Genomic DNA, 13,061 nt, shown 5'->3' on the forward strand with positions numbered 1-13,061 from the left:
GATAAAATTAATAGTATAAGTATCACTAAGAGACTTGAGAATATATGTTTTTTCATGAAGGTGAGAGATAGCCCTAATGTCTAGGTACCATATATTATCTCTATAATCATCAAGTGGCATGGTCTTAGAAATTGTGGAAGTGTTATGACTAGATTAGATGATTCGGAGGGCTATCAAGTTGAAAGAGGTAGCGTTTGTTGGGTTTCCATGACTTGAGACTCAAGTGCCATGGTGTTGACACAGCTAGAAGACTACGTATTAAGAATGTATGACATGACAAGGGTTTTTAAGGATGTTGGATCCAAGTATACCTATTTTTTGTTCTTCATGAAAAAGAATGAAATGTGCTTCCAAAAAGCTTGGGATTAGGGTGTGATGTCGAATAACGCTTGTAATGTAGTCATATTTAGATGATAACCCGATACTCATGTAGGTGATGATGTTTTTCTCGGGTACTATGGCATTAATGTTATCGATGAGGTCTATGATCGTCTTGATGTAGATACACTACGTAGTGATGGAGGAATCACCAATCTTAGTAGAGTTCATTGTTGATTTGAATGATTTCCCACTTTGTTGTCACAAAATAACGTTTCCATGTTGATCCAAAACTTCATAGGGGGCCGCATTCTATTTTGAGGATCATTTGGAGCAGAGATTAGGAAATTATCATGTAGATCAAAGCTTAATAATAAAATCGACGAGGGTCATCACATGAGGCGTCGATGCGATCAAGCAAACCAAATCCGGTATAGTGAGTTTACCTGACACCAAGCATTGTATTTGAGATGATCAAGATCAAGAACAATATGAACATAAGCTTTTATGTTGGTAATGCAATATGGTTTTTCTAGGGAAAAACAAAGAGAGAGGGAGACCGGCTCGAAGAAGGGTAGAGAAGTACGACTAGGGATCAATGCAAACGTTAATCAATAGATAGGTAGATTTATTACAAATTCACAATATTAGATATTTTCTATCCACTGATTTATGAAAGTTAATTTGATGATTATCAAAATCTTATTTTTAGCAACCTTATTTTTAAAATTGAGTTACTTTTGTCTAGATTTCCGGTAAAGAAATGGATTTGCAATCTAAAAGAAAAGAAATCTCTTTAAATCACGTGATCACAAGAAATATGAGCAAATATGGTATCTTTACTTCAATAGATCTTTTTTGTTATGAAAAAAAAAAGAAAAAAGAAATTTCATCTAACAAAAACATGAACACAAAGACAAGTAAACCACAAGAACATGGTTGAGTAATTAATTCGGAACAATCACAAGCTTTGGCGGGATGCCAATTGTTTTTATTTTTCACTTTTTATAAAAATAAATTTATATTTTAAGTTTCAACCTTTTGAACAGTGTAACCCCCTCTCTCTCTCTCTTTCTCTCTCTTTGCCTGTGATGTTTGACATCTTTTTCCTCATTTTGATGGCGAATTGATTCAAAAAATCAAATACCCATTTGAATTTTACTGGTTTTTTACGCTTCCCATCGCACTATCTTTGTCAGATTCCCTAATTTTGCTTCCATTGCAAGTTCCACATCTCAGATCCCGCATTGTTAGGTAACATAATGCTCATATCTATCTATCAATACCTTCTTTGATTTCTGTAAGTATACATCGACTGTGATGTTTCATCTCTAGTGTTCTCTTTCTTTCAATTTTTGGTACTTTTCAGTAATTTCCAGAAGTGGGTTTCTAAATTTGATGTAAATGTTTAAACCATGAAGACGACATGATGTTTTGTTTTTTACTTATTTCTCATTAAATTACGGAAGTGGGTTTCATACTGTTCTTCCCATTTTCTACATTCCCTGTAACTGTTCCATGAAAAAGGGGTTTTCCCCCTTTGAATATCTTCTACTTTGAATGCACATTTTGGGGCATTTTTGATTTCTTCCTTTTCGATTTTTTTAAATACTCTTTTTCTATTCCCTTTTACTCGATTCAGTTCGTGTTCATACTACTTGGGGTTTCCGGATCAGACTCGATTTCATCATCAACTTGAAGAAGGTAAGCATACACTCTGGTTTTCAGCTCATTTTTTGTCGGATCACGAAGAAATTCAATGTGGGTTGTCTGCAGTCGTCGAATTATTCAAAGATCTGGGTTTTACGCATCACAAATCTTGACCTAGTGGACGAATTATTTGTTTTCTCATGGTAGAATAGAGTTTAATCGAAAGTAGATTCAAAAGCCGAATCTCAATCAGGGTTTTACCACATTACGTACTTACTGCTTTTTGTAACATTTTTCTTTTTCTTTTTGGACATCAATTTAGCCTAAGACATGTTTGAGGATCAAAACATGATTAATCATCTTTAAGATCTTTTCACCTTTATTATTAATTACCTTTTCGTTTTATAACTCCATGGCATTGAAAACCACCATGGTCCATGGGTCCCTTCCTAAGGTACCACCACTAATGTGAAAAGTATAACTCCTAAAGCACACAAATTTCTAGATTCCTATAAGAGGAAAAAGGCGCATATGTCTATACAAGTTTTCCATTTGATTCTTGAATCCCTAAATAACTATTTGTTATTGTAGGTATCGATACATTGATTATCAAATAATGTCAAGAGTTAGCAAATGGAAAGTTGATAAGGCTAAAGTCAAAGTTGTTTTTCGGCTCCAATTTCATGCTACACAAGTAAGTTTTATTCATTTAATCCAATTTCTTCAATATATAATTGACCCTTTTCACTTAAAATGTTAATGGTTATGTTTTAGATTCCACAAAGTGGATGGGAGAAGCTATTTATATCTTTTATTCCTACTGAAACTGGAAAAGCCATTGCAAAAACAAGCAAAGCAAATGTAAAAAATGGGAGTTGCAAATGGGCAGATCCTATTTATGAAACTACAAGGCTTTTAATCGATTCTAAGACCAAACAATATGATGATAAGCTCTACAAACTTGTTGTGGGAATGGTAAGTTTCCTTTTTTTTTTTTTTTTTTGCTTTTGTATAATTGCAAGAATAATTGATTTTTGATTGTTGAATATTACATGTAATTAATTTCAGGGTACTTCAAGATCTAGCATCTTGGGTGAGGCTACAATCAACCTTGCTGATTATGCTGATGCATCACAACCATCTGTTATCAATCTCCCACTTCATGGATCTGATCTTGGAACCATTTTGCATGTAAGAAACCCTAAATTCTTATACACCATTGAATTCACATTTACCTTTCTTGAATCTTGAATCAATAACTTCTTCAGAGTTCAGATAAAATCTTGTTTATCATTTCACAATTGACATTAATCTTTTGGTTTCAGGTTACAGTTCAGCTACTAACAGCTAAAACTGGTTTCAGGTATAACTTTTTGAAAAGATTAGATTTTTTTACCAATTAGTAATTACTAATTATTGGTATTAAATGATTTATTACTTTAATGCAGAGAATTTGAGCAGCAAAGGGATAAAGGGCTGCAAAGAGAGAGCGAATCAAGTGCTGCCAAATCACCATCTTCAGATTCACTGATACTTGATGATCAACTTAACAAGGTTAGAATTTAGATCAGCATAATATACTTTTACTTTTTACAATTTTACCCTTGGTTGTTACTCCTACAATCCTTCATGTTTCCTGAATCATTTCCTTTTGCTTTAAATAGGTAAAGACACAAAGACAAGTGAGACCACATTCTAAAGACCTTGTAAATGAAACAGGAATACATGAAGAATATTCAGATTCTCAAGTTACATGTGATGACTCATCAAACACATCAGAAAACTACAAGTATGATCCATCAATCACTCATGAAGTTGATAGCATCAAGAACAGGGTTACTAAGTCAGAAAAAAGAAACGGATCTGATGAATTGGCAATTGCTTATGAAGAGAATCAAAGGCTCAGAGGAAGCTTGGAGGTTGCTGAGTCCTCGATTTCTGAACTCAAAATGGAAGTAAACACTTTACAGAATCATGCAAATGAAATGTGTAAAGAAACACAAAATTTGCAACAAGAACTAGCTATTGAAGTTGCTTCAAGTCAAGAATTAATGAAAGAGGTTACAGATCTTAAATCAGAATGTTCAAGGTTCAAAAACGATCTACAACAGTTGAAAGAAATGAAATTAGAGAAAATACCAATTCTACCCCTTCAAGAACCGGGGTCTACAGAAAGGATTGACTCAACAACAGAAGGGCAAAATTTGGAACTTTTAAACGAGTTGAAGATAGCAAAAGCTGAAAGTGAAAGTCTTGTTAGAAAGATGGAACAAATGGAGTGTTATTATGAAGCACTTGTGCAAGATCTTGAAGAAAACCAAAAAAAGATTCTTGGAGAGTTTCAAAGCCTAAAAAACGAACACTCAACATGTGCTTACTCGATCAACGATCAGATGTTGAGATTCGATGAAGAAAGACGTGAATTGAGTTCCATTAATAAGGAGTTACAAAAAAGAGCTACAACTTCAGAATCAGCTCTGAAAAGGGCTCGATTGAATTACTCAATTGCAGTGAGTCAACTCCAAAAAGATCTTGACATGTTGTCTTTTCAAGTTTTGTCCATGTTTGAAACCAATCAGACTGTGATTAAAGAAGCTTTCTCAGATTCATCTCAAGGGCATGAAGATTTAGTTGATGATGATCACCGGAGTAAGAATCTTTCAGGTGGTGGTGATGTGCTTTCCGGTGACCTGAAAAAATCTTTAAGCTTGCAAGAAAATATATACAAGAAAGTTGAAGAAGAGCTTGGTGAAATGTGCTCTACAAATTTGTACTTAGATATGTACTCAGGGGCACTTTCGGAAACATTAATGGAAGCAGTTTGTCATATTAGAAAAACAAAAGAGAAATTACAAGAATTGGGACATGAGTTGGAGGTTTCGAATGAATCGAGAGATGTTTTGTTCATGAGATTGCAAACTGCCATTGAAGATGTTCATGCTGTGAATGCACAGAATGCGTATTATCTTTCAAAGTGTAATGATTTGCAATTGCAAAATCAGATGCTGGAAACGGATTTAGGAAATGTTTCAAGGGAGAACTTTTTGCTCATGGAAAAGATTACTGAATGTGAAGCGTTGGTTATGGAGTATAGAGTTTATAAAAGCAAACATGAAGTTGTTTCTGCTGAAAAACTTGAGGTTGAAAGTCTTTTAAAAGTACAAGTTTTTGATAATCAGAAACTTCAAAAAGATTTGTCATCCGTGAAGGAAGAATTAGAAGCTTTCAGATCTCAAATTTGTAATCTTGAGAAGGAAAAAGATATGGCAAGATCAGAAGTTGATGATGTGAAGAGGAGATTCAAGAATGGTTTGCATGAAATGGTGATGAAATTAGGCAACCCGAATGAATCTTTGGAAAAGGTTCAATTCCAACTGGAATCGGTTTCAAACAAATTGAAAAACAGTTTGGAATCAGGTGAAAGACATTTGGAGAACAGTGAATTGATTTTAAAGTATCTCTTGTCTTTGGAACTTGAGGTGGAAAGAATGTCATCAGAAGATAGAAACTTTGTTGACCAAGTCAAAGGATTGGAAGCAATAATTCAAGAATTTGAAAAGAGTAAGTTGACTGTTTCTGAGTTGAAGCAAGAAAATCAAGATTTTGTTTTGGAGATTAATAGGATGAAAGAAAGCTTGAGATTTGTGAATGATGAATTGGGGGTTGAAAAGGACATAAAAGGGAAACTAGAGGGTATTGTTTCATGTCTGACTTTAGAACTTGAAAGTCAAAGATCAGAGGTTGACCATGTTAGGAAACTTTCATCAGATCAAGAATCAGAAAACTCAAGAGTTGTTCAACTTCTTGAACAACATGAAACTCAGATGCATAAAAGCATGATATGTGAAGATCTAAAACTTACTTTTGTTAAATCTCAATATGAAAGTAAGATCGAGGAGCTTGTCAAAAAGAATCTTGAAGAAGAGGCAAAGTTGAATGATTTGATCACAAGTGAAGCTCGATATATCAAAGAAAACGAAAAGTTGTTGACAACAATTGAATCTCTTAGATTGGAATCAAACAATTCAATCAAAGAATGGAAGGGTAAAGTTGGAATTCTTGAGAAAGAGGTTGAGCAATTGAAGGAACTTCAAGTGAAACTTCATGATGCAGAAGCAAGATTGAATGAACATGTTGAAGAAAATGAGTTGTTGTCAAGAACCCTTAAGTCTCTTAGATTGGAACTTAAGGCTTCTATTGCTAACAATAATGAAATTTCAGAATCAAAAAGAATGCTTGAGATGAGTCTAATGGAGGTAAATAATGAGCAATTGAAACAACTTCAAGTGAAGCTTCATGAAATGGAAGCAAGATTGGATGAAGTTGTTGAAAGTGAAGCTTGTTGTATCACAGAAAACGAGAAGTTGTCAACAACTCTTGAATCTCTTCATTTGGAGTTGAAGGATTCAATTGCTCACAATGCTGAAATCTCAGAAGCCAATAACAAGTATGCTCTTGAGATAGGTCAACTGAAGGGTATTCTAGTCAAATCTGAGGTTGAAATCGAACAGAATCGTGAACTTCAAATCAAGCTTCATGATACAGAAGCAAGATTGAATGAATGTTTGGAAAATGAAGCTCGTTACATCAAAGAGAACAACAATTTGGAAAAAGATCTTGAATCTTGTAGATTGAAATTGGAGGCTTCAATTCTTCAAAATGCAGAAGTTTCAGAAGCTAATAAGGATCATGTTCTTGAGATAAGTCAACTGAAAGATAATTTGGTCAAATCTGAGGTGGAAATCGGGGAACTTCAAATGAAACTTCATGATACAGAGGCAAGATTGAACAATTGTTTGGAAAAGGAAGCTCATTATATCAAAGAAAATGAGAAATTGTCAAGAACCCTAGAATCTGTTCGATTGGAATTAGAGGCTTCTATTGCTCAAAATGCTAAAATTTCAGAAGCCAATAAGGATCATGCTCTTGAGATAAGTCAATTGAAAGACATGTTGGTCAAATCTGAGTCAGAGATTGGACAGATTCATGAACTTCAAATGAAACTTCAAGATACAGAGGCAAGATTCAGCAATAGTATGGAAAGTGAAGCTCATTACATTAAAGAGACAAAAAATCTAGCAACTAAACTTGAATCTTGTAGATTAGAGTTGCAGGAATCTATTGCTCACAATGAAGAAATTTCAAAATCAAATAACATAAAGGTGAAAATGCTCGAGGCTAGTTTGATGGAAGTGAAGCATGAGCTTGAAACAGAGCTTCTTGATGCAAAAGAAAGATTGGATCAAATTGTTGAAAGTGAGGCTTTTTATGTTGAAGAAAATGAATCCCTCAGATCAGAGTTAGATGCCATTAAGAAAAAGATTATATTTTTGGAAAATAAGAAGGTGGTGGAGTCTACAGATGATGTGTTCTTTATGAGAGAAGAATCTGAGATTGTGTTAATGGTTTTGAAAGCAAAGTTGGATGAACAGAATGATGAATTGATCATGATTCAGAATAAATGTAATGAACTTACACACAAGCTTTCTGAACAGATTCTGAAAACAGAAGAATTCAAGAATTTGTCTGTATATTTAAAGGAGATGAAAGAAAAAAGTGAGAAAAAAGAACCTGAAGGGCCTACAGAATCATTAAGAATGGCATTTATAAAAGAACAACATCAAGCAAAACTTCAAGAATTAAAGCAACAACTTTCTGTTTCCAAAAGGCATGGTGAAGAAATGTTGTTTAAATTACAAGATGCCCTTGATGAAATTGAGAGCAGGAAGAAGTCTGAAGCTTTACAGTTGAAAAGAATCGAAGAATTGGAAGCTGAGGTCGAATCGGTAATTTCTGATAAACCTGATCATGATCGGATTCAAGCTGAACTTGAATGTGCTATCTTGAGCCTTGAATGTTGCAAAGAAGAAAAAGAAAAGCTTGTTGCTTTATTACAAGAAAGTGAAGAGGAAAAGTCTAGAATTTCAGCTGAAGTTTCTTTGATCAAAGAGCAGATTTCCCAAAAAGACGAAAATGGTCATACGGGGGTAAATGGTGAATCCAAACAGGTAAAAAAAGTTTAATAAATAAAACTCAAAAAAACTTTATTTTGTTAAATTTAGTTTTATTTATTGAATATTTAATCGAACAGAGAAGCATTCATGGTGAAGATGAAGATGAAGAGAATTCATTGTCAAATGATTCAAAGCAATTAATGGTTGTTAATGATCAATTCAGAGCTCAACATTTAAGATCTTGCATGGAACAACTAGATGAAGAGGTATATTTTATTAAACTCTTGATTATTAATTCATTATATAAGTCTTCTTACATTTTGTCTATATATATATTTTTCAGTTGGAAAAAATGAAGAACGATAATTCGATTCTTCCATTGACTAATTATGATCCGGGATTTCAAGATTTACAAAAGGAACTTTCACAACTACAAAAGGTATCCATTTTTGAATTTACCATTAAAACGTAAAAAAAAAAGAAATCTTTTTCCTTTTCTTATGATTATTTTATTATTGAAGGCCAATGAAGAATTAGGAAGCATATACCCTAATTTTATCGATTTCCCGGGAAATGGGAATGCATTACAACGGGTGCTTGCTTTAGAAATCGAGCTTGCAGAAGCACTTAGAACAAAGAAGAAATCAAGCATCCAATTCCAAAGGTAAAAGTCAAAGTCAAAGTCAAAAAGTCAAAGTTTTTGACTAAAAACTAACATGGGTATTTTATGGTGCGACAGTTCTTTTCTTAAACAACATAGTGATGAGGAGGCAGTGTTGAAGAGTTTTCGGGATATAAATGAATTGATTAAAGATATGTTGGAAATTAAAGGGAAGTATGTGAATGTTGAAAGTGAATTAAAGGAAATGCATGAAAGATATTCAGAGTTAAGTTTACAGCTTGCTGAGGTGGAAGGGGAGAGACAGAAGCTGATGATGACACTCAAGAATGTCAGATCCTCAAGGAATTTGCTTCGATCCAATCGTTCATCAATGGAAGATCGAAAAATTAGTGAAAATGATGCACTTCTGTGAATTGTGAATAACAATCAATGAATCTTGGAGTTCTTGATTATGATGATGGTGTAAATAGTATAAATTTTTCAATGGTTGTTAATGGGTTTTATTTATAACATTCAGAATATGCCCTTTTTTTGACTGTAATCTCCATGTTGTAATTCATAGTTTTTATATGTATAGTAAAGTTTATTCTTTTATTATGTAATGTTATGTTTTTTTCTCAAATGCAATTTGAGTTTGTTTGTTACATTGGACAAAATTGGTGGAATATATGATGCAAACAATGATTCTATTTACAAGACATTATACTATTTTTATACCAAAAAAAATGATAATATTGTAAGTACATTTTTTCCCAAAACGTATATGGATTTTTAAAAGTACTTATACTAGGCTTTTTACAAAATTGTCAACATCTACTTTTGGTTATGGAAATTTTACAATTTACATTATTAAACAATCATCACCAATTAAAATACATTATTACAAGTACCAATTGTTATGTTTAAAATACAATTGTAAAATTAAATTAATTAGAAATATATAAACTCAAACTTGAAAAACCATATTTGTAAATAGGAAAGTTTAACACCAAAAAGGTGTAAATGAATATTATAACATCAAAATGTGTTGTAATGGTGTAATAATCGGTGTTTGATTAGAGCAAAAAGATGTAAAAGATAGGATTTGATGTTGGACCCTTTTCGATTGACACAATCATTCAAAAATTATTGGAAAACTGAGGCATCCATGAAAGCCATAGGCTTTTAATTTCATAAGATATGACAACAATTTCTTTTAACATTCTTCTAATTGATCTAAAAGGCTTCTCTCTCTATATATGTAACATACACCCACATCTGCTTTCATCTTGAATCTTGAAATGTGCGAAAAAGAACATCTATCAAAGGCATAAACTTGATCAAATTGCTACCTTGATCACAGGATTGTGCATGAACAACTGCTCTTTTCAGGGGCATTTTGCGACTTTTCTGTTACAAAAATCACAAAAAACATTTCAGAAATCTTGTTCCATAACCATAGTAGAAGTTTGACTTTCGATAGTCAAACCGATTAACTTTTAAACTACAAATTTGATATAAATTCTTCAAAAGTTTAGAATTTGAATCCTGTTCAAACTCCCACTGCACACAGGAGGTTATCAATGGCGTTAACAAGTGAAATGACATGATTGCCCTTTGATATAAGATCAAATTACCGCTGTTTTTGTCTGACAATGGAGGACGAACAACAACATGCATAGTGATGACACCTCCGGGAACTTCACCTACAGGAGATCGAGATTCAGCAAGCGTTTTGTTGTTCTCCAGAATCTTTCCTGCGTTTATCAGCTTCATATCGTTTACTGTTTTTGGCCCATTTCCAATTTCTGTCGAAGTTTTAAAAAGACAGTAAACAATCGAAGAATGTGAAACAATTAAAGAGAGACTAAAATTAAGTAATCAACTCAGAAATCCCCATAGAACAACCCATCAATTTCACAAGATCTTGAAAGCAAGTAAAGTAATAGAGATGATGAAGGGAAATTACCTTTAGGCCATTGTGAAATGATTTTCTCTTTGAGATATGCGACAGTGGTTGTAGAATTGTATTTGCTCGGTGGAATATCACTGCCATCAGGTAACCTGAACTTGACTTCAATCAGTTCTTCAGCAGCCATTAAAACTTTACTTTAGATTTTCAAGAAAATTTGAAAAAGATGAAGCTTTTTCAAAGGGTATTGTGTGAACCCTAATATATCAAGACAACAATCCAGATTGAATCTGACAAGATTTCCACTAAAAACCAATCATTTTGTCAAAGGGTTTTTGTCAGTTCAACAGATTTGACTCAAGAACGACAAAGAAAGAGAAAATTAAGCAATCGAATTTCAAGAAAATATAGAAAAGATGAAACTTTAAGAAGGGTAAAGCATAAACCCTACTAAATCACAAGGTTTTGTGCTAAAAATTAATCATTTGGATTCCATTTTGTGTCAGTTTGAATAGCTTTAACCTGCGAAAACAGCGAAAGGGCAAAAGATAAGGAATCAAACAAGAACAAAGGTTTGGAATTGGGAATATGAGATAGAGAGAGAAAGAATTGATTTAAGGGAATGATATAGAGAGAATAAGAAAGTTTCTTGCTGTAGAAAGAAAGTGAATAAAGTAAGAAAAATAATCCAACCTCTCTCCTTCTTACAGAAGGAAAAAAACTGTGATTTAAATTGTACTTTTCAATGGAAATTGACCAAGAAATTAATGTCCGATGTCATCATCGATCTTGCAATTGACACTTCAACTCAATTTGCTAAAGTGTTGGCTAAAAAAAACACCATTATCATTTTATCATATAGAGCATTAATATGGAAATTGAGAAACCTAACCACAATTTGAGTTAATAGATTGCTTGGTTGCTTTTTCTTACATCCGAATTAAAAGTGAACTCATGCTCGCATTACAAGTGCTGATTTGATAGATGTTAGCCTTAGTAGGAATGGAAGTATCATGATATCGAAATCAAATCTGTTGAAATGATTCAACAACTTGGAATTGGACGAAATTCGTACACGATATGTAAAACGGCCGATTAAAAAAAACCTCATCGCTTCGCCATTACATGTGGCGTTTTTCGGCAATTCGGGATTGTTAGGGTCTCAAAACGTATTTTTTTTTTGTTTTTTTTATTTTTTATTTTAAGTTTTGATTTAGATAATGATTGGGGATTTTTTCATAACCAATTATGATCTTTTAGGGTTAAGAACTTATTCTCATCTTATCCTCATTATAAGGATCTCGCTTTTCATTATTTTGGGGACTTTTTTCGATTTAATAATTAATAAAGAATCCAACTTTGGAATTATCTTTGTTCTTTGTGTTCATGTTATTTGGAATTTGCCATTCAATTCAATCTGATCGTCTGAGCATCATTTGGTATCAAAGTAAATGAACGAATGGCTGGACAGATGGTTTGTGGTCGTGGAGGAGCTCATGGTCGTCGCGGTGGTGGACCTGTTCCACGGAATGCCGAAGCGAATTCACGAGATCCACGTGACATAGATATTGAATGCTTGCAACGACGGATCCAAGAACTCGAGTTGTTGCATCACGACTCGCCGAATGAAGAGACTGAATCGGATTCTAGCGTCTAGGGCGACGGTGAAGAGGTGGTTAATCTTTTTGTCGGGCCAAAACGAGATCGTCGCGAAGGAAGATACCATTGGTGTGAAGGTTGAGATTCCCAAATTCACGGGACATGCTCATCCTGATGAGTTCATTGAATCGTTAAGCACCGTTGAGCGGGTGTTTGATATGCGAGACATCTTGGGTCCCTTGAAGGTGAAAGTGGTGGCTATCTGATTGAGGAAACACACCTCTCTTTGGCGAGATCACGTGAAGAAACAATGGAAACTTGCAGGAAAAAGCAAAGGTTGTCACATGGGAAAAGATGAAGAAGTTAATGAAGAACAACTTTTTGCCTTAAAATCACCGGCAAGAAGATTTCTTAGAGTACCATAATATGTCCCAGAAAACCATATCGGTATAGGAAGTCATCCATGCGTTTGATTGGCTTCGGATGCGGTGTGATGTAGTAGAAGAAAAACAAGTTATTGCTCGATTTTAGGGGTGTTGAAACCCGAGATCTCAGATGTGGTGAGTCTCCAACCTTGTTGGACATATTTAGATGTGTGCCAACATGCCTTAAAAGTGGAGAAACAACTTAAGAGTAAGGCTTGCACAACGAGCAGTTGATTTGTCCTTGTAAATAAGACCACGACCCCCACTGGTCCTAAGGTTGCTCATGTCCCAAAAGCCCCTGCCCTTACGCCTAATGTCCCAGCCTCCCAAGCAATACCAATAACTGACCCCCACGATGTCACAAATGTCAAGGCATAGGCCATATTGCTCACGACTGTCCGAACCATCAGTTGGTGACTTTGACCGAAGAGGAGCTAGTTCCAAAATACGATACTGACGGGGATGAGGTTGCCTATGAGGAATTCGAAGTAATCGAACATGATCATGGAGAATCGTTGGTGATCCAACAAGTTATGAATGTTGCTGTTTCCCAGTCCATTGATGATGATTCGTGGTTAAGGAACAATATCTTTCGCACCAAG

The 13,061-nt window shown here is 34.2% G+C and overlaps 2 protein-coding genes across 4 annotated transcripts; one reads left to right on the forward strand and one right to left on the reverse strand.

The window, feature by feature from the left end:
- Positions 1-1,353: 1,353 nt before the first annotated feature.
- On the forward strand, positions 1,354-9,141 carry LOC145076639 (sporulation-specific protein). 3 transcript variants are annotated; one of them, XM_079022451.1, is made up of 12 exons: positions 1,354-1,572; positions 1,961-2,022; positions 2,560-2,662; positions 2,743-2,943; positions 3,037-3,159; positions 3,294-3,331; positions 3,417-3,522; positions 3,633-7,976; positions 8,060-8,188; positions 8,266-8,361; positions 8,444-8,586; positions 8,662-9,141. In XM_079022451.1, exons 3-12 carry the CDS (start codon positions 2,585-2,587, stop codon positions 8,954-8,956), a joined length of 5,553 nt encoding a protein of 1,850 aa, XP_078878577.1. In that variant the 5' UTR covers positions 1,354-1,572; positions 1,961-2,022; positions 2,560-2,584; the 3' UTR covers positions 8,957-9,141. The 3 variants fall into 3 exon arrangements, with proteins under 3 accessions (XP_078878577.1, XP_078878578.1, XP_078878576.1); XM_079022452.1 differs by lacking the exon at positions 1,961-2,022; XM_079022450.1 differs by lacking the exon at positions 1,354-1,572 and having other exon boundaries at positions 1,601-2,022.
- Positions 9,142-9,688: 547 nt separating this feature from the next.
- On the reverse strand, positions 9,689-11,101 carry LOC145076563 (membrane-anchored ubiquitin-fold protein 3-like). The gene is made up of 3 exons (XM_079022393.1): positions 10,493-11,101; positions 10,161-10,331; positions 9,689-9,933 (listed from the first exon to the last, which is right to left on the reverse strand). The coding sequence occupies exons 1-3, from the start codon at positions 10,620-10,622 to the stop codon at positions 9,881-9,883; spliced, it is 354 nt and encodes a 117-aa protein (XP_078878519.1). The 5' UTR covers positions 10,623-11,101; the 3' UTR covers positions 9,689-9,880.
- Positions 11,102-13,061: the final 1,960 nt, after the last annotated feature.

Source organism: Lactuca serriola, chromosome 9, assembly GCF_051521515.1.
Source record: "Lactuca serriola cultivar US96UC23 chromosome 9, Lser_US96UC23_V15, whole genome shotgun sequence".
Taxonomy (NCBI): domain Eukaryota; kingdom Viridiplantae; phylum Streptophyta; class Magnoliopsida; order Asterales; family Asteraceae; genus Lactuca; species Lactuca serriola.